The 20,279-nt window shown below is 45.0% G+C and overlaps 1 protein-coding gene across 2 annotated transcripts in view; it reads left to right on the top strand.

Annotated features, from left to right (window-relative positions):
• The first annotated feature begins 754 nt into the window (after positions 1–754).
• LOC147640549 (uncharacterized) overlaps positions 755–20,279 on the top strand; it is a 51,101-nt gene continuing 31,576 nt past the window's right edge. The window contains exon 1 of one of the 2 annotated variants that reach the window (XM_086812873.1): positions 755–1,010. In XM_086812873.1, coding sequence (XP_086668999.1) covers positions 813–1,010 — 198 coding nt within the window. In that variant the 5' untranslated portion in view covers positions 755–812. The remainder of the gene's footprint in view (positions 1,011–20,279) is intronic. The other variant, XM_086812876.1, reaches the window with a different exon arrangement.

Raw genomic sequence — 20,279 nt, 5'->3', positions numbered from 1 at the left:
CATGTCCATGTGTGTGCACATGTACTTGTGTATGTGAGTGTATTTATGTGCTTGTGTGCATGTATACACATGTGTGTATGTGCAAGCTTGAGTATGTGTGCAAGTGTGCATATCTCTATATGTTGCATGTGCGTCCATGTGTGCGAGTGTGTGTATGTGTGCTTGTATGCGTGTGTACACGTATCATGTGCTTGTGTCTGTGTGTTATGTGTGTGCGTGTGTGTGCATGAACATACATGTGTATACGTCGATATACATATAAATCTATTTATATATACATGCTTACATACCTATAGATACACATACATACATAATATATATATACGTGTGTGTGTATGTATATTCTCTCTCTTATACATGCACATAATATATATGTTTGTGTGTGTATTGCACGTGTGTCCATGCGTGCGAGTGTGTATGTGTGTTTGTATACGTGTGTGCACGTATCATGTGCTGGTGTCTATGTTTTGTGTGTGTGTGCGTCGACATACATATAAATCTATTTATATATACATGCTCACATACCTATAGATACATATACATATATAATATATATAAGTGTGTATCTATAGGTATGTAAGCATGTATACAAAGATTTCATTGAAAGATGTGAGATGAGATCTTCTTAGATTCAAATTCAAAATTACATTGGAAGACTTGAGATTTCCTCCAGGTTGCTTGCAGGAGGAGTGGTTATTTTGAATTAGCCCACCTCCTTTGCCCAAGTGGAGGGAGGTAGATATAGATAGATAGATAGATGACATTTCACACGATGTTGCAGTCCATTGGAAGCTCCTACTGCGTGTTTCGGTATGGGTACTTCGTCGATATCGTCGTCCGATATCGACGACGAACAGGCCGAGAGGCTGCGCAGCGTGGCCGTCGACTCCTTCACCGTCGCTGGCGCCGCCTCCTCTTCGCGCAAGAAGAGAAAAGACAGGCCGCAAGACGACCACGCATCTGGCGACGGCGAAGCAGGCCGCCCAGCTCTCAAGTTTTACCAGGCCCGGGTATACTACTTGCGCTCCCCTAGTCGTAGTTGTTGTTTGTATATTTGTGCACATATTCATGTATACGTGTATGTATGTATTATGTATAACTTGAGCCTGAAGGTCGTACTCCCATTAATGGCATGGTCTCTGGAATTCGTAAGGGCTTTGATAACCTAGTGTTGCATGTAGAGAGTCTGTTTCTCTTAGTATCCGAGTTAACATGACATGATGCGATTTTATAGTTTTCAAGGCAGAGTGTCACAACTTTTTTGTGTTAACACTATATTGCTTTGCAAGCTTTCAAGAACCAAGTGAGCTACAGTGAGCCTAGACAATAGAAAGTGGCACCTCCTTTGGCTGGTCCAAACTCCCAAATAACCTCTGCACTTTGCCTTTGTCTACTAAGGGAACCCTCTGGTGGTAAAACTACCCTTCTGTACCCTTTAATCTTGCGGCAGGGGTTCAACAACAGGGTGCTGACAACTGGACAGAGGTAGGCCCTGATTTCACCCAGCCATTGGATTAGGGTGGATGGGCACTTCTCATCTTCACACAATGGGTGGACATATGGGCCAGTATCAATGTGGTTATCCTAGCTACAGGCACTGTTAGCTGTGACCCATTTTGTGTCTCAAGCCTGGACTCCTTTCTGGTGAAACCAGCTCGTCAATCAGCGAGTGGGACAGTGTTCAGTCTGGCAGAACAAGCAGGTTGTCTGTTTGCAGGTGTGTCAAGATGTGGCATAGGGTTTGAGGCAGTTACTTTACTGCCAATTGTTGAGCAGGATCTAGTCTGCGGGGCTTTTGTAAAACCCACGTTACTTATTTGTGCAAATTGGTTTTGGTGTTGATATGCTACCATGCTCTCTTGGGATTTTGCTTGCTGTCACTTAGGACAGTGAACATTCAGAGCTACTTGTTGAGCTTCAGATGCTCATGATCTAGTAGGCGTTGAAGATTGATTGGTCTTAATTGTTATCCCAGTGGATATTGTCAGTGCTTCAACCCATCATTCAACAAGGATTGGAGCTATACCGGAATCAAATTTTACAAGGTCAACTTGGCTTGGCTGCCGAAAACTTGCACATAAATGCAATCCAAGATTGACTTTAGCCTTCACAGGGGCAAAGAGAATGCTTGGGAAATTCCTTTTTCTGAAATGGTCCTTTAAAGGTCCTTGCTTCTTGTAGCTTCCTTGTTGAAGAAAGTCCCTTCATAGATGCCTTACTTTTGCTTGATCTTCTTTTCCTCTTGCATCAAAGATGTAGTTATGTCCACTAGTTTTGGAGATGGTAAATTTGTAAGTGTAGTGACTATGCTACCATAGTCTTCTTGTGGCAAACTTTTAAGTAATAAAGCAATACAAATGTCTTCTTCCATAATAAGTTTGATACTTGCAAGTTGAGTAATAAGACTTTTCATGTGATTCAAATGTGCTGCAAGAGACTCTTCTCTTTTCATGTTAAGATAAAAAAACTAAACAAGCAGGATGATCTTTGAACTTTTGGTTTGGAAACTCTTCCCATGTCTCAAAAGAGATTTCTTTTCCATCAATATGATGGATGAAATGGTCACTGAGTCCCAAGGCAATGATGGCAAGACCCTTTTCATCTTTGGCCATCCATATGGCCTGAGCATCTGGTGTATGAGGCTTTTTCTCCTTGCCAGAAGCTATCCTCCATAAGCCTTTTCTCGTGAGAGTAAACTTGACCTTAGTTTGCCAAGTGTGGAAGTGGTGTCCTTCAAATTTTTATAGTTTCATTGTGGTAGCCATGTGAAAGAGAGGGAAGGTCTTACCTTTGAGATGATGTTTCTCAAGGCAGTGACTAGTCCCTTAAAATAGTGGTGTACTTATTATGTATTCAAAGTTTCCTTTATCATACAAATGCGTAGTGGTGACATAAACCCATGGCCCTTGCATAAGCATAGTAATGTGGTTTCTTCTTGATCTTCTTAATCTTTTTTAAAATAAAAATGTGACTTTTATTAGACGATTCACATGAGCTTTGCATACTGAGAGTAGGTCTTACCAAAAAGGGCAGTGTCTAAACTCTTCAAAAAATAGAGGATTAATGCATTAACAATGAATAGAGGATTAATGCAAGATTAACAATGATCCTTCTACAATAGGCTGACGGCACCCCTACTGCCTTCCCTCATTGGTAGGCTCAAGGTATCGCTACTACCTTTCTAGAGGATTTCTTGCAGCCTCTTTGGAACACCTTCTTGCCCCGCAAGGTTTCGTACTTCTTATGGTCGATGGCTCATTGAAGCCTTGCGGTGGGCACATGGCTTGCGACCTTGGGAGGGTGTCGCAATGTGACGGTCCCGATGAGTCCCAATGACACTTGTCCGAAGGTCCAACAGAGTTGGTGGCACATTCATCGCCTCTTCACCTCGGACCCCGCCGTTGCCCGTATTGTTACCGTGGGCAGCTGCCTTGCAAATGGAGGTTGTTCCAACACTCTTCTATGGGGATGACAAAGGAGGCCTAGCTCCCGTTGCTTTTGCACTGCCGCATCTCTGGTGGCGACAAGGGGCCACTGTCACCATTTGGTCCAGATTCCTTTCTCTAGAACGGTGTGCCCAGTGAGATTGGACATCTAGATACAAGTAGTGTGAACATGAGATTTCCAAGTTTATATGTATTAAATCACTCATGTGTGCGTGCTTGAATTAGAGATTTGTAGCTATATGACTTGTATTTTTTTGTGGCTGCCTGCGTTGCCCATGATTAAACCTGGTAGGCCCGGGACGCCTACCTGCTAGCCTGTGTGTATGACCTTGTTTGTTGATGATTAGCTATTGTCATTTTTTAGGGCCATCAAGACAAGCAAGGAAGCATGCCAAATATTTTCTTTTGGGACTTGGAAGAATTTTATGAAGGTATCTTATGGAGTTGAAACACACACTTATTATGGTGTGTAAACACAACTTGGTGGACCTTGGTCATTTTGAGCAATTGGGCACCTTGTTGTCACTTCTTTGGTAGACGTATGGAATGATGTCATGATTGAATATATGTGGTAGGGCTCCATGGAAGGAGTTCCTGGCATGATTTATGAACTCATGGAAGGGTGGTAACCTTGGTGAGTGACTCTGGACTCATGGAAGGGTGGTTACCCTGGTGAGTACTCTTTGGTCCTGTGTGGATGACGCCTGTGAACGAGCTAGTTGGATGCACAAGATGTAAGTTGGGAGATTTCATCCACTATGTTTGTGCACTAGCATATGTATGTGAGTTGTACATGCATGGATGACTTGTTTTTGATGCCTGGACATTGCTTGGTATTTTGGCCTGTGAATGTCCACGGGCATCGGGGACGCCTGGACAACCCGTGGATATGCGTGTACACCTGTTTGGGACTCATATGGTTTCCTTATGTGTTTTGTAGGTGGTAAGTGTGCACACTTAACCCAATTTATTCATTATTTCATGTTACTAAGGTTTATTGGGTGCAGGGTTCACATTCACTTAAAGTGTGGGCGGACACACTTATAATTTTATAAGTGAGTTCACATCAAGCTGGACTATTTTTAATGAATCAAGGCCAATTATGAGAGATGGGCACCCGGGCACTCCCAAATAGCTCCACGTCTGTCAAATTCCCACGGATCCCCTCGTGATCGATCTTGGTTCGAAACTCGAATCCTGCAAACAAACGAACAAACAAACAAGCAAGGGGGTGCAGGCCTGACTCACCTCCCAACCATGACAGCCGTGGGCAAGCCCACAGTCTTGGCTGTCCCCACCGAGCCACGAGCTGAGCTAACTAGGATGACGTACCGACCAATCTCCTCCTCGCGACGTCCCATACCGCCACGAAGCTGCGCTCGCGGGCCTCGAGATTGCTGCCGGTCTCGGTTGCACAAAGCAGGTGCACGTCTGCACTAGATCCAGGCTCCAAGACCATAGAGCTCTCACAAACTCGCGAGACTCTCTATAATACAATAACTAACCTTGGCCACTCTTTTATAGGTTCTTGGCTGATCATCGGGCGTCCACACTTGGCCGCCCGTCCGTCCATACTTGGGTGCCCGCCCGTTAGTATTTCCCTAACTTAGCTCGTCAATCAGCCTGCCTAGTTCCAAGCTTCCCCAAGCCTCGAAACTAGTCTTGCATGCGTATAGCACACGGTAGATACACACTGTGCACATGACATACTCCCCTTCCTCTAAGAGCTCACTCCTGAGCTCACTAAAAAGCCAGGATAATCTCTCAGAAGAGCAGTCAATGTCTCCCATGTAGCGTCCTCCTCAACACAATCCTTCCACTTGATCTTGTATTCCGTGATAAGCGTATTACGTAATCTTCTTTCACGAAATCCGAGAATCTTTTCAGGTTCGTGTGGAACAAATGTCATGTTCTCGACATCTATAATTTCTTGAGGAGTAACTAACTGATCTGCTCCACCCAGTACTTCCTTAAGTCTACTGACATGAAATACAGGATGAACTTTCACATGAGAAGGCAAATCTAATTCATATGCAACTGAACCAATCCTTCGTGAAACACGAAATGGTCCGCAGTATCTAGGGGATAATTTCGGAGATCTACCTGTCCGCAAAGTCTCGGAATCTTTCGGAACTCGCAAATACACCATCGTTCCTTCAGAGAACTCTCTAGGTAGAATAAAACCTGTCTCGGTCTTGAGCACTTCTAATAGATTCCTTTGCAACTTGTAACATTTCATGCATATCTTGCAAAAAATTACGTGCTGCATCATGCTGAAGTCCTGAGAATCCTACTGTAACAGGTGATCTTGGTTGAAAACCATACATAAGCATGAAAGGACTAAACCCTGTACTCGTATGCTTAGTACTGTTATATGCAAATTCTAACATAGGAAGATAATCCTCCCATGAACTCTGTCTTTTAGATACATAAGTCCGAAGCATATCCTCCAAACCCTGTACTCGTATGCTTAGTACTGTTATATGCAAATTCTAACATAGGAAGATAATCCTCCCATGAACTCTGTCTTTTGGATATATATGCCCGAAGCATATCCTCCAAAATCTGATTCACTCTTTCAGTCTGGCCATCAGATTGAGGATGGTCTGAGGAACTCAAATTCAAAGTTGTTTCCAACTTCTCAAAAACAAGTTTCCAAAAATCACTCGTAAACTTAGAGTCCCTATCACTGACTATGTCCTGCGGTAACCCGTACAATCCAAACAATTGCTCGATAAACTGCTGAGCTAATTGCGTAGCTGTAATAGTCTTCCGGGTCGGTAAAAATCTAGCCATTTTTGTCAAGCGATCTATCACAACCCAAATAGAATCGTGGCCTTGATGTGTTCTTGGCAAACTGGTAATAAAATCCATGGAAATACTTTCCCATTTATGACTTGGGATTTGCAAAGGATGCAACAACCCAGCCTGTCTAAAGCGTTCAGCTTTATTTGCCTGACAAATTTGACACTTAATCTTCTACATACCCTTTCATCTTCGGCCAATAAAAAGTGTGTTTCACTAACGATAGCGTCATGTGTACCCCAGGGTGTCCAGCAGAAGGGGCGTCGTGACACTCCTTAAGAATCTTGGACCTAATGTCCGGGATCTGTGGTACACAAATTTTGTCATTACGGAATAGTAAACCATTCCGAATCATCCACTGGCCTCCTGCAGCCTGAATGGTAGACTGCTCAGTCATCGAGTCTTGGTCAATCAATGAGCTCCCGTCCTGGATCTTCTGCCAAAATGGACCAAAATAACTATCAGTCCTGCAAAGCCCTCTCAATGATTGAAATAAGTCAGTAGAAATCTCGGTGAACGACAAAGAATTCACCTCTCTAATCCGACTAAGCGCATCTGCAATATTATTCATGGACCCTTTCCGATAACGGATCTCAAAATCAAAATCTTGCATTAACTCTGCCCATCGAGCTTTCCTTCCTCTCAAATCATCCGCATCACACACATACTTGATTGGCTGATGATCAGTCAATACCACAAACTTGGAGCCATATAAATAATGTCTCCAAACCTTGAGAGCATGAATCACAGCATAAAGCTCCTTCTCAAGGGTTGGCCAACCGGATTGAGTGTTGTCTAGCTTTTTACTTTCAAAAGCAACCGGTCTACCATCTTGAAATAGAGCAGCCCCGATAGCATAGTCAAAAGATAAGGCCGACTAGGATCAGGCAATGCTAAGAGAGGTGCTCTCTTGACTTTATCTTTCAAAAGTCTGAAGGCCATATCCAAATCGTTATTCCAAGTGATAGGTTGATTTGACTTACGTCCATGACCTTTCAATAAGTCGGTCATCGGTAGTGTGAGCTGAGAGTACTCTCGTACAGATTTCCGAAGAAAAACAACAAAACCGAGAAAAGAACGAAGTTGTTTCACTGTTCGTGGTATAGGCCAGTCCAAAACCTTCTGAACTCGGTCATAGTCAATGCTCAACCCATCTCTAGTGATCTTGTGTCTCAAGTAAATGATGTCGGTCATAAAGAACTCACATTTACTTAATTTAGCATATTTGATTCTGTCTCAAAATAGATAAGATAATCGTGAGGTGTCTGACATGATCCTCAAGAGTACGACTATATATCAAAATATCATCCAGGAACACCACCACAAATTTCCCCAAATGTTCACGAAAAAGATCGTTCATGATTTGCTGGAAAGTGGCTGGAGCATTGGTTAACCCAAAAGGTAATACGAGAACGTAATGGCCATACCTAGTCCGAAAGGTAGTACTTTCGACATGCCTTTCATGAATACGTATCTGGTGATAGCCAGTACGTAAATCTATCTGCGTGAAATATTTCGCTCCTGCTAACCGGTCAATCAGGTCATCTGATCTAGGGAGAGGATAACGGTTCTTAATGGTCAGCTTGTTCAATCTCTTGTAATCTATACACATTCTCCAAGTATTGTCCTTCTTTCTCCTAAGCAACACAGGTGCACCCCAAGGTGATTTACTTGGACGGATCTGGCCCATCCTCAAATAATCTTCGAGTTGTTTAGCCAACCCATCTTCCTCAGCTTGGCTCATCCTATAAGGTGGAATACTACGAAAAACCCCAAAAGAGTAGTGGGATCCATCTTTGTAGCTTTCATCTGCAAGTCACGGAATTTTTGGAGGTAGACCTCGTAAGTGAGGTGCTGCGAGGTCATGGTCAAAGCTGAAAACCGGGCAACAACATCGTAATCATCCTCTTTCTTGAGGAATTCTTTCTTGAAGATATCTTCAAATTGTGCCCAAGTCGTTGGCTTAGGGTTGAGTTCCTTCCACCAAAGCAAAGCTTTGCCGGACAGGAAACCTGCTGCTAATTGGATCTTCTTTCCATCATTATATGGATGAAACTGAAAGTGAACTTGCCACTTATGTAGCCACGTGTCCACGATCTCCTTGGTTCGTTGCTTTTGCTCGCCCCTGAACGGTTCCGGAGTAATATTGGGGCCTAAAGCAGAGGCCAAGGTATCCATACCCGAGAAAGTAGAGAGGGTAGTGGTCAATAGAGCGATGGAGTTCTGCAAAGCCTGCATCTGGGCTGCGATTTGTGCCTGACGTTCCGTCGAAGAAGCTTCGAGAGCTACTTTGAACTCTTGGAAATCTGATTTTGACACAAAATCGTCAAAAAGATCGGCATCGGTACTTCCGTAGCCGGCAAGCCTTCGCGTTTCACAAGGAGCTCCAACTCTGATTCTTGGGTCGACATCGTGAAGAGGGTACGTGGAGAGAAAATTCGGTCTTTGCACAATGAAAGTGCGAGCGAGCTTGAGAGCTTGAGAGCTTGAAAACTTGAGAACTTGAGAGATGTGTGGCAAGAAGCCCACTTCAGGGGGTTTATAAAGGTTTCCCAAAAGCTAAAAAATCTCGAAAAGCTAGGCTTAGCTTTTGCTTTGCTTTTGTGTTTTTTTTTTCTTGAATAAATAAATAAATATATATATTAATATATATATATATACATGGATATATATATTCTCTTTTCTTAAAAAAAATAAAACACCTTTAAACTTTGGAGGAGGGTCTTTTAAAACTTAAAAAATTTTAAACTCTAAAAAAAAAGAAAGCTAAAAACGTAAGCTTTCCTTTGTTTTTTTTTCCTTCTCCTCCTAGATTAACCCGCTGGCGTGCTGTCTGCAGGCGTCACCTTCGTCGTCAGCTTTACTGCCGTCGTCGCTTGTGGGTGGAGTCCATGGCTGTGTGCGCCAGCTGTTACTTACGCTGGGCCGCCTGCCAACGTAGAGCTGGCCGCCTACATGGGCGTGGCTGGGGCGCCTGCCTAGGCGCTGGCCTGCTTGGCCTGGGCCGCCTGCGCTAGTCTGTGTAGGCTTGGCTGGGGCGCCTGCGTAGGCTTGGGCACTGCCCGCTTGGCCTAGGCGCCGCCTGGGCTGGCTGCGCTAGCCTGGCCAGAAGGCCACGTGGCCTGGGCACCCGCCATGCCTGACCTAGACGCCTTCAGCCCGTCGATAACCACCGCTTGCAATACTCGCCAGCGCCAGCGCACAAACCTGCCAGCGTGAACAGCACGTCTCTCTCTCTCTCTCTCTCTCTCTCGTTCAACGAAAAAAACAAACGTGCTTTTTCTAATTTCTTTTCCTGCAGTGCATGCGACTGCACCAACACGACTCCTCTTCCTTGCAAAGCAAGCGACCCTTACTACACTACCATCTCCCATCAACATGGGTTTCTTTGATGAAGAAAAAACACATACTAATCTGAAAACTGCAGTATGCACAGAAAAACAGCAAGCTTTTTAACACATACCGTTCTTCGACCTCTTCTTCTCTACCTACCGACTTGCTCGTTCACGAGGTATGCTCTGATACCACTGTCAAATTCCCATGGATCCCCTCGTGATCGATCTTGGTTCGAAACTCGAATCCTACAAACAAACGAACAAACAAACAAGCAAGGGGGTGCAGGCCTGACTCACCTCCCAACCATGACAGCCGTGGGCAAGCCCACAGTCTTGGCTGTCCCCACCGAGCCACGAGCTGAGCTAACTAGGATGACGTACCGACCAATCTCCTCCTCGCGACGTCCCATACTGCCACAAAGCTGCCCTCGTGAGCCTCGAGATTGCTGCCGGCCTCGGCTGCACAAAGCAGGTGCACGTCTGCACTAGATCTAGGCTCCAAGACCATAGAGCTCTCACAAACTCGCGAGACTCTCTATAATACAATAACTAACCTTGGCCACCCTTTTATAGGTTCTTGGCTGGTCATCGGGCGTCTACACTTGGCCGCCCGTCCGTCCATACTTGGGTGCCCGCCCGTTAGTATTTCCCTAACTCAGCTCGTCAATCAGCCTGCCTAGTTCCAAGCTTCCCCAAGCCTCGAAACTAGTCTTGCATGCGTATAGCACACGGTAGATACACACTGTGCACATGACAACGTGTGGGAGGGCCAAAGTGGGCAAGCCTTGACTTGTAGAGCACTCATTTGAAAAACGTGGGCTGTTAGGAGCTGTTTGGACAGGAAAAACAGCAAGTTTACTCATTTGCATGAGCTACGGGTGGAGTACAAGCCAAGAGCAAGAGTCCCAGGGTTGGTTGGCTGCTATTTCTCTCTCTACAAGGCTGGCCGACTGCATCTACAGGGCTGTAGTCTGTTAGATTTGTTTCCAGAAGCTGGCGCATGGCTGTTGGGGCTGTTTTTGTGCTACTCTGCTGGTCACAGTTGGATAAATCTGGTGTCGGCTGGATGAGTGTGTACTCTCCGGGCACCCGCATCTTGTACATATAAATGCTTTTGTTGGTAATAAAGATACCTCGGGGGGGCCGGGGGGGGGGGTGGCCCAACTTCAGCCCTTAGTGCTGAGTCATGTGCAAGTTGGTTTATGTTTGCAGGATGTATATGCTCATGTAATGTTTCACAATGATGGTAATCATGTATATGCCAAGAATGGTTGATGTATGTATGCTGTTTTGGTAGTGAATTGGTTCCGTATACATGTGCCCGTTTGTGACACACCTTCCCTCTCACTTTGGCCTAGATCATAGTTACCGCGGAACGGGAACGTTCCAGGAACGTCGGATGCTAGAACGGGAGCGGGAGCGGATTGGGAACGTCGCGGAACCCCACGTCATATGACATGTCAGCATATGACACAAAAAAATGTAACTTTTTGTATACGGATAGCCAAATATGCTTCATAATATTTGCTCCCCCAAGACATGAACATACATTTCTGCGTTCCGGGACGTTCCGGGAACGTGCCTTCGCCCGGAACGGCATTCCGGCGTTCCAGGAAGGCGGAACGACGTTCCGTGGTAACTATGGCCCAAATGCCGTTCTGTCACGTGCATCCCACTCTTGGATGCCACGTAGACATATTTGAAGAAGAAGGTGCAAGACCTGGAGTGGAAACTGGTCCCATGTGAGCCTAGTCCGGGATGAGTCAGCCACGGTTCTACTCTATGCATCCGAGGTCAGGTGTGCATTGTCTTGCACATGAAGTAGTGCCAGTCCTTACTGTGAGTCTCCCTCTTGAATGATGTTAGATGATCTGGGTATCCGGTTTGCAATTAGATGCCTGACTTCTGTAGAGCATGTAGGATTTGCATGTAGATAAGGGGCGAGCCCATAGGGCTACCCCAGAGTAGAGCCTAAGGCTCTTGCTGTGGGCGTGGGGGAGGTGTAGAACCACCCCCAAGGGGCCAGGAGGCCCCCATGCTGTGCCCACCAGCCGTGGCATGGGCTGGGCAGGCTGTTGGCCAGCCCTAGGGGCTCTGACCAGGCAGCCGATAGGGCCCAAGGCCCTGGAGAGCCTGTCGACCCAGGTGTGGGGCAACCCACACAACATGCACAGGGGCTGCCCAGCAGTCCAGCTTGTGTGCAGACTGGCCAGCCATTGCATAATTGTGAAACGATGGTATTTATTAGCATTAAATGCTATTTGATGCTGGTCGTGAGCATTTTCAGACAGTCGAATTTTGTAGAACTGGCTGACCAGCCCATACATAATTTAGTTTTGGCATCTTAGTATTCACAAAGGATTGCCGTGCTCCAAGGGCTAGGACAACCAAGGGGAGTGCTCCAACCAAGGTGAACATTGCAGGTCAAGATTCAGTCTTTATTTTCTGATTTGCATCATTCAATAGAGCAAATACACCATTCGTGGTGGGGGCCCTACAGAGGGTATTTGGGACCCAATACTGTGTCCTCTTCTCCCTCTTTGTTTCTAGACAGTGTATCCGGTGTCACATGGTTGTAACTTTGGTCTCATAGGTCACTTTGGCCTTTTGAAGATGTTAATATAACATTTCATTTAATTTCATCTCTCTCTCTCTCTCTCTCTCTCTGTCTCTCTCTCTCTATTTTTGCACATCTACTTCAGCATTGTGCGTTCTTTTCGTCGTGAATGATGTTGAATTTTGAGCATTGAAGTTACCGATTCGACCACGAAGCTTCTGCGTGTTACATTGGTATCAGAGCCACCTTCAAGTGCGAAAATTCAGCCAGAAAAACTTGAAAAAAAGAAGGTTTTTTTTTTTCTCGCTTGTGTGGTTGGTTTCTAGACTCCGGTGGACCACCCCTTTCGGTGTGACTCCTGTCCCTCGAAGGACGGTTGGTTTTCAGCCTCCGGAAGTCTTCCACACACATAGTGGATGGACAGATTGTGCTCTGGAAAGGAAGTGCATTTTCTTGCTATGGCGAGCTATGAAGAAGAGAGAATGACAAACTTCGGAACAGAGTGTACTAGGCAGTCCTTCAAGGGCAACAAACATGAGTGTATAGGAGATGTTCTAGCAAATGATGTGAGCAATCACAGAACATGGTACCAAATTGGAAGAGGAGAAGGTGCAGATCTTGGCCCTGGAAGAGCGCACCCATTTTCCAGCCCATTTTTCTCTGTTTCCTCCTCCCTCTTCTATTTCTCAAATCCTAGTTTGTCAAATCCCTACGGATCTCCTCGTAGAATACTCCTCAACATGACTCGAAACCTGCAAAAAAAGCCAAATAACGTGAAGGGGGTGCAGGCTTGACTCACCACCCAACCTTCACAGCCATGGGTAAAACCCACAAGTCTTGGCTGTCCCCACCGAGCCACGAGCTGAGCTAACTAGCAAGACGTATTGACCAATCTCTACCCGGTGATGTCCCATACCGCCATGGAGCTACCCTCGCGGGGCTCAAGACTACTGCCGGACTCGACTGCATGAAGTAGGTGCACGTCTGTACTAGATCTAGGCTCTTGACCATAGAGCTCTCACAAAGACTCGCGAGACTATATGAATCAACTAACCAACCTTGGCCACCCTTTTATAGGCTCTTGGTTGGTCATCGAGCGTCCACACTTTGGGCGTCCGTCCGTCCGTACTTGGGTGCCCACCCGTCAGTCTATCCCTAGCCCAACTCGCCAATTAGCCTGCCTAGCTCCAAGCTTCCCCAAGCCTCGAAGCTAGTCTTGTGTGCGTGTAGCACATGGTAGATACACTCTGTGCACATGACATACTTCCCTTCCTCTAAGAGCTCATCCCTGAGCTCAGTAAAAACCCAGGATAGTCCCTCTGAAGGATAGTCAATGTCTCCCATGTAGCGTCCTCCTCAACAGGATCCTTCCACTTGATCTTGTATTCCGTGAGTAGCGTATTTCACCATCGTCTTTCACGAAATCCAAGAATCTTTTCTGGTTCGTGTGGAATAAATGTCATATCCTCGACACTACGATTTCTTGAGGAGTAACTAATTGGTCTGTTCCACCCAGTACTTCCTTAAGTCTCTGACATGAAATACGGGATGAACTTTCACATGAGAAGGCAAGTCCAGTTCATATGCAACTAAACCAATCCGGCGTGTAACTTGAAATGGTCCATAGTATCTAAGGGATAATTTCGGAGATCGACCCGTCCATAAAGTCTCGAAATCTTTCGGAACTCGCAAATACACCATCATTCCTTTAGAGAACTCTCTGGGTGAACGATGTCTATTAGAATAAAATCTGTCTCCGTCTTGAGCACTTCTAATAGATTTCTTTGCAACTTGTAACATTTTTTGCATATCTTGCAAAAAATTACGTGCTGCATTATGTTGAAGTCCTGAAAATCCCATGGTAACAGGTGATCTAGGTTGAAAACCGTACATAAGCATAAAAGGACTAAAACCTGTACTCGTATGCTTAGTACTGTTATATGCAAATTCTAACATAGGAAGATAATCCTCTCATGAACTCTGTCTTCTGGAGACATATGCACGAAGCATATCCTCCAAAGTCTGATTCACCCTTTCAGTCTGGCAATCAGATTAAGGATAATTTGAAGAACTTAAATTCAAAGTTGTTTCCAACTTCTCAAAAACAAGCTTTCAAAAGTCACTTTTAAACTCCCTATCACTGATTATGTCCTGCGGTAAAAATCTAGCCATTTTTATCAAGCGATCCACCACAACCCAAATAGAATCGTGGCTTTGACGTGTTCTTGGTAATCCAGTAATAAAATCCATGGAAATACTTTCCCACTTATTATCTGGGATTTGCAAAGGATGCAGCATCCCAGCTTGTCTAAAGCGTTAGCATCCCAGCTTGTCTAAAGCGTTTAGCTTTATTTGCTTGACAAACCTGACACTTGAGGACATAATTTTCTACATATCCTTTCATCTTTGGCCAATAAAAAGTGTGTTTCACTAAAGCTAGTGTCCTATGTATCCCAGGGTGTCCAGCAGAAAGGGCGTCGTGATACTCCTTAAGAATCTTGGACCTAATGTCCGGGACCTGTGGTACACAAATTTTGTCATTACGGAATAGTAAGCCATTCCGAATCATCCACTGGTCTCTCGTAGCCTGAATGGTAGGCTGCTCAGTCACTGAGTCTTGGTCAATCAATGAGCTCTCGTCCTGGATTCTCTGCCAATATGGACCAAAATAACCATCAGTTTTGCAAAGCCCTCTCAATGACTGAAATAAGTCAGTAGAAATCTCGGTGAACGCGACAAAGTATTCACCTCTCTGATCCGACTAAGTGCATCTGCTACACTAGTGATTCATGGACTCCTTTCGATAACGGATTTCAAAATCAAAATCTTGTATTAACTCAGCCCATCGAGCTTTTCTTTCTCTCAAATCATTGGTATCACACACATACTCGATCGACTGATGATTAGTCAATACCACAAACTTGGAGCCATATAAATAATGCCTCCAAATCTTGAGAGCATGAAGGACAGCATAAAGCTCCTTCTCAAGGGTTGGTCAACGAGATTGAGTGTCGTCCAGCTTTTGACTCTCGAAAGCAACAAGTCTACCATCTTGGAATAGAGCAGTCTCGATCGCATAGTCACTCGCGTCAGTCTCAAGAACATAAGGCCGACTAGGATCGGGTAGTGCTAAGGTAGGTGCTTCCTTGACTTTATCTTTCAAAAGTTTGAAGGCCATATCCAAATCATAATTCCAAGAGATTGGCTGATTCGACTTACGTCCACGACCTTTCAACAAGTCGGTCATCGATAGTGTGAGCTAAGAGTACTTGCGGACAGATTTCTAAAGAAAAACAACAAAACCGAGAAAAGAGCGAAGTTGTCTCACTGTCTGCGGTATAGGCCAGGCCAGAACCTTGTAGAGTGTCCTTTCACACTTGATATCCAAGGGGAAAAACCACATGGAAAAAAGTGCCCTTGGTTAAGCCCTGTTCACACATAGCCCTGTTCACACATAGCACTACCATAAGTGAGCATATGCCTACAAATCCCCCCTGTAGTGGAAGTGTGAACCTGTACAAGGTAGCAGATCACTCTCTGTATGAGAGTAAGCCCAAAGCTTTGCGGAAAGCTTCAATCTTTTCTTGAGGTGAAGCCTTTGTGAATAGATCTGCAACATTATCCTGTGTAGGGCAGTAAGATAAACTGATCTCCCCTGCATGTAGCCCATCTCTGACATAGTGATAATGAATCTCAATGTGCTTGGTACGTGCATGAAATACTGGATTTCGTGCCACGGCCATAGCACTATGGCTATCATTGAGAATAGTGGTGGGTGTTTGCTAACACTCACGAAGATCAGCCAATAGTCTTCTCAACCATACACAATCTATTGTAGCTGTGAAGACTGCCTTGTACTCAGCCTCACAAGTAGATGTGGCAACAGTGGGTTGCTTTTTACTCAACCAAGATATGCATGAACTGCTAAGAAAAAAACACTTCCCACTGGTGGATTGCCTGGTATCACAATCACTAGCCCAATTTGAATCACTGTATGCATAAAGCTGCAAGCTGCCCCCCTTGGGAAAGAACAAACCAAGATCTAGGGTACCCTTAAGATAACAAAAAATGCGTTTGACTGCTTGCCAATGTTTTGTGCCTGGGCTATGCATGAATTTCATAATCTATTCCCTTTTTCTGGGAGTAGCCTTTAGCCACAAGTCTTGCTTTGTACCTGTCAATAGTACCATCAGACTTTCTTTTGACTTTGTACACCCACTTTGTTCGAATGACATGCTTGCCTTTAGGCAATTCCACAAAATCCCAAGTATTGTTCTTCATGATAGAAGAGATTTCAGCTTGCATAGCTTGCACCCAATGCTCATTCTCATGTGCTTCTTCATAAGAAGAAGGCTCTTCTGAATCAAAGAGACCACCCATTGCTAATGCAGACTCCCCACGATGTATATTCAAAGCATGGCTGGAACTAGCCCTTGTTCTACCTGTGAGTGGAGCTGCAAGTTTGCTTTCTTGCAAAGTTTTCAGCAACCATCTTGGCACTGACTTGGCTGTGTCTATGGTTGTTTGCTCTTCCCTGACAAGATCTTCCACTTCTTCCATAGAAGGGGGCTGAATGGCTGGCTGTTCGACATGTTTTACATGAGGATTTTCTTGTGTAGGGGCTGGCTGATCTGAATCCCCCCTTATTGCAATGGGTAATAGTCCATCAAACATGTCCTGTATGCCTGTATCATTACTTTTATACAAGCTGTACATGGGCTGTTCTGAATTTTCATCAAATACCACATCTCTACTGACAAAAATCCTTCATGTAGTTGGATTATAAAGACAGTATCCTTTGCTCTCATTGCTGTAGCCCACAAAAATGCATTTCATTGCTTTGTCATCTAGCTTTGTTCCGAGTTGTTCTAGCACATGTGCATATGCCAAACACCCAAATGTACGCATATAATCCACTGTTGGCTTTCGGCTATACCAAGCCTCAAATGGTGTTATGGTTTTCAAAGCTTTTGTTGGACACCTGTTCAACACATGAGTTGCACACATTATAGCTTCCATCCAAAATTTGTGAGGCAACTTTTGTGCTTTCACCATGCATCTTGCCATCTCCATGAGAGATCTATTTTTCCTTTCAGCTACACCATTCTGTTGCGGTGTATAAGGCACAGTACATTGGTGTTTGATGCCCTTCTGAAGCGTATAATCCTTGAATGCATTTGACATGTATTCTCCACCTCTATCTGAGCGGAGTGTTTGGACTTTACATCCACACATATTTTCAGCCATTACTACAAAGTGTTGAAAGCATGTAAACACATCTGCTTTCGCTTTCAAGGGGTAAGCCCAAGCAAGGTTGCAGCCGTACGTATGTACGGATCAATTGGTACCGTACGGATCGTACTGTACGGATCGATCTGTACGCGTACGGATCGATCCGTACGTTTATTAAAAAAAAAAAAACCCCTTTTTGACCTTCAACGTACGAATTTGGGCTTATTTCGGAATTTCGCCTGCAGTGCTCTGTTTCGCTCTGTCTCTGCACACTGTGCACATTGCAACTAGGTAATTCTCACGCTCTCTCACTCATGGCCTTGGTCCCTCATGATGCATCTCTGTCTCGTACTGTACTCTCTCTCTCTCTCTCTCTCTCTCTAGCGGCCAATGTACTACATGATTAATCTCGTCTCTCTCTCGCGCCCTCCCGAGTCTTTCTCCCTCTCTCTCTCTATAGGAGCTTGGTACGAAGATGGCTTTCTATAGAGATCATCTTCTCCAGCTCACGCAGGATGGGTTTGTGATTAGACCTAGCTACATGGATACTCATCTTTCTCATGGGGTACGGTGTGCTATTGGTCAGATGCGCACATCCTCACACCAGCTAGAGATTGAGACTGGCAGATTCAGAGGAGTACCAGCTGAGGCCAGGATTTGTCAGCTATGCCAGATGGAGCCAGAGACAGAGTTACATTACACATGTCACTGTCCAGTATATTATGAGATACGAGGCCGTTTTCACTGCCTGTTTAGAGAGGGTTTTGGACCACTTTCTAGAGTCATGAGATATCAGGATCAGAGATGCCTCGGATTATACTTGCTGGAGCTTCGTAGACATAGAGAGGGTCTCTTGAGAGGGAGGGCATCAGAGAGGGAAAGACACCTACAGAGGTAGATTACAGACTTCTTTCGACCAGAGATTGAGCAGTCCGGCCAGCAGGCATTACAGCTAGCTCCAAAGTATAGCCGCACTAGAGGTACACTGATTGATCGGGCTATAGAGCTGGGGCGGTCTAGGCGCCCCAAGATGAGAGGCCCATCTCGACACCGGCGGAGACTACAACAGAGGATCAGGACCATACTAGCACGGCATGGGAGACGTCCAGTCAGAGTACTCACCATGGAGGACATTGAGGATATCCGCCATCGACCGATGAGAGACTTCTTTGGATAGTGATGTGTATGATGCTTACCTTTGTTGCTGGAGTTTTCCTCCCAGATGTTATCCATTAGGAGCTCCTAGTACCGTACTTTTCCTCAATAGTTATTTCAGTTTCAGTTAGTTGTTTTTAGCTTTTCTTACACAGACATTGTATCAGATCCACCAATTGTTGTAACCTTTTTGGTCTCATAGGTCATTTTGGCCTTTTGAAGACGTTAATATATCATTTCATTTCATTTCATTTCTCTCTCTCTCTTTCCTCCTTTGGAGTATGCTCTAAGCTCTCTCTCTCTCTCTCTCTCTCTCTCTCTCTCTCTTTCTTCCTTTGGAGTATGCTCTAAGCTCTCTCTCTCTCTCTCTTTCTTTGTGTCACACAGCTTCCAGGATCCAATATGTCGAAGCCATGCAACCCCTGCTGGCAGGAGCACACCAATGTCATCGGTGTTATTAATACGCCGACCCAAGCTGGTTTTGGCACGCGTAGATGGCTTGCAACTTCGAGCTCACGAGCACAATTTCTCGTGTCGTGATACACTTGACGGGTATTGGCACCACCGGCAATTGTGGTGGGTGCAAGCTGGTGCCGCAGGATATGAGAGACAAGCTCATTGCTGAGAATTCATCAGCAGCAAAGGGTTCAAAGAAGGTAAGGGGCAGCCAGCACACTCAAGATGCACTTCATGATGCGCTTGTGGGGGAGATGGGTGATTCTTCCACACAGGATAGCCAGCCTACAGGGGGCAGAAAGAGGGCCCGTGTCATGCAGGAGGGTGATGAGGATGATGATGCACATGTGCTGAGACAGAGTACATTGCCTTCACGTGTGTCATCTCTTTCGTGGGTGAAAGAGAGACAAAAAGTGGTTGAGATGGAGATTGCTTGCACTCTTGTGGAGTGCAACATCTCCTTCAATGTACTGAGGACACCTTAATGAGCATGCCATAGCTCTGCATCATGCATAGCAGGAGTGTGGGCAGCCACTGTATTTGCATCATAAGTACGCTTGTCATAGCTGTCCAGCTTATACAAGCCTTTGTATCGTGTTCCAGAAGTGACTATTTCATAACCCTTTGATGGGTCTTTTACCAAACACTTCCCATCTTCAAATTCAACCTTTAAACCTTGGTCGTTGATGGCTGAGACGGAGAGCAGATTTTTCTTTATCCCTACAACATACAATACATTTTTCATAGAAATGTTGGCACCATTGGCTGCAATAAGTATGACATTGCCAATTCCCTTTACTGGATCTGTGGTATGATCTGCACATGATACAGTGCGGCCATTTGAAGCATAAACCAAGTGCTGAAATACATCTTTGCATGAAGTGATGTGGCTCGAAGCACCACTATCAAAATACCATGATACATTTTGTCTGTCAAATGCAATGCAAGACATATCATTGTTTGAAGCACTTGGTGTGCCACTAGTGCATGTGACTAAAAAAGTGTACTGTTCTTGGATTACATTAGCTGATTGCTGTGCTGTCATCAGAAGAGTCTGCTACTACATTGCTTGCTTCTTTCCTTTTCTCTTTTGCAATCTTCTTCCTACATTCACTGATGTAGTGTCCAGGCTTATGGCAGTAGTGACATTTGCCCTTCTTTTTGGGCTTGTTTGCATCCCCTTTGTCAGACTTTTCACCAGCAGAAGAGGGCTGTCCATGACTAGCCTTGCTAGACTGTTGTCCCCCATGCTTAAAGCTCTTTACTTTACCCTTATCCTTGGCTGTAAATGCC

This window comes from Cibotium barometz, chromosome 2 (assembly GCF_041138505.1).
Source record: "Cibotium barometz isolate CiBa-2024 chromosome 2, ASM4113850v1, whole genome shotgun sequence".
NCBI classification, from domain to species: Eukaryota; Viridiplantae; Streptophyta; class Polypodiopsida; order Cyatheales; family Cibotiaceae; genus Cibotium; species Cibotium barometz.
The sequence above is the reverse complement of the archived record's forward strand: the minus strand, read 5'-3'. Positions and strand labels throughout refer to the sequence as shown.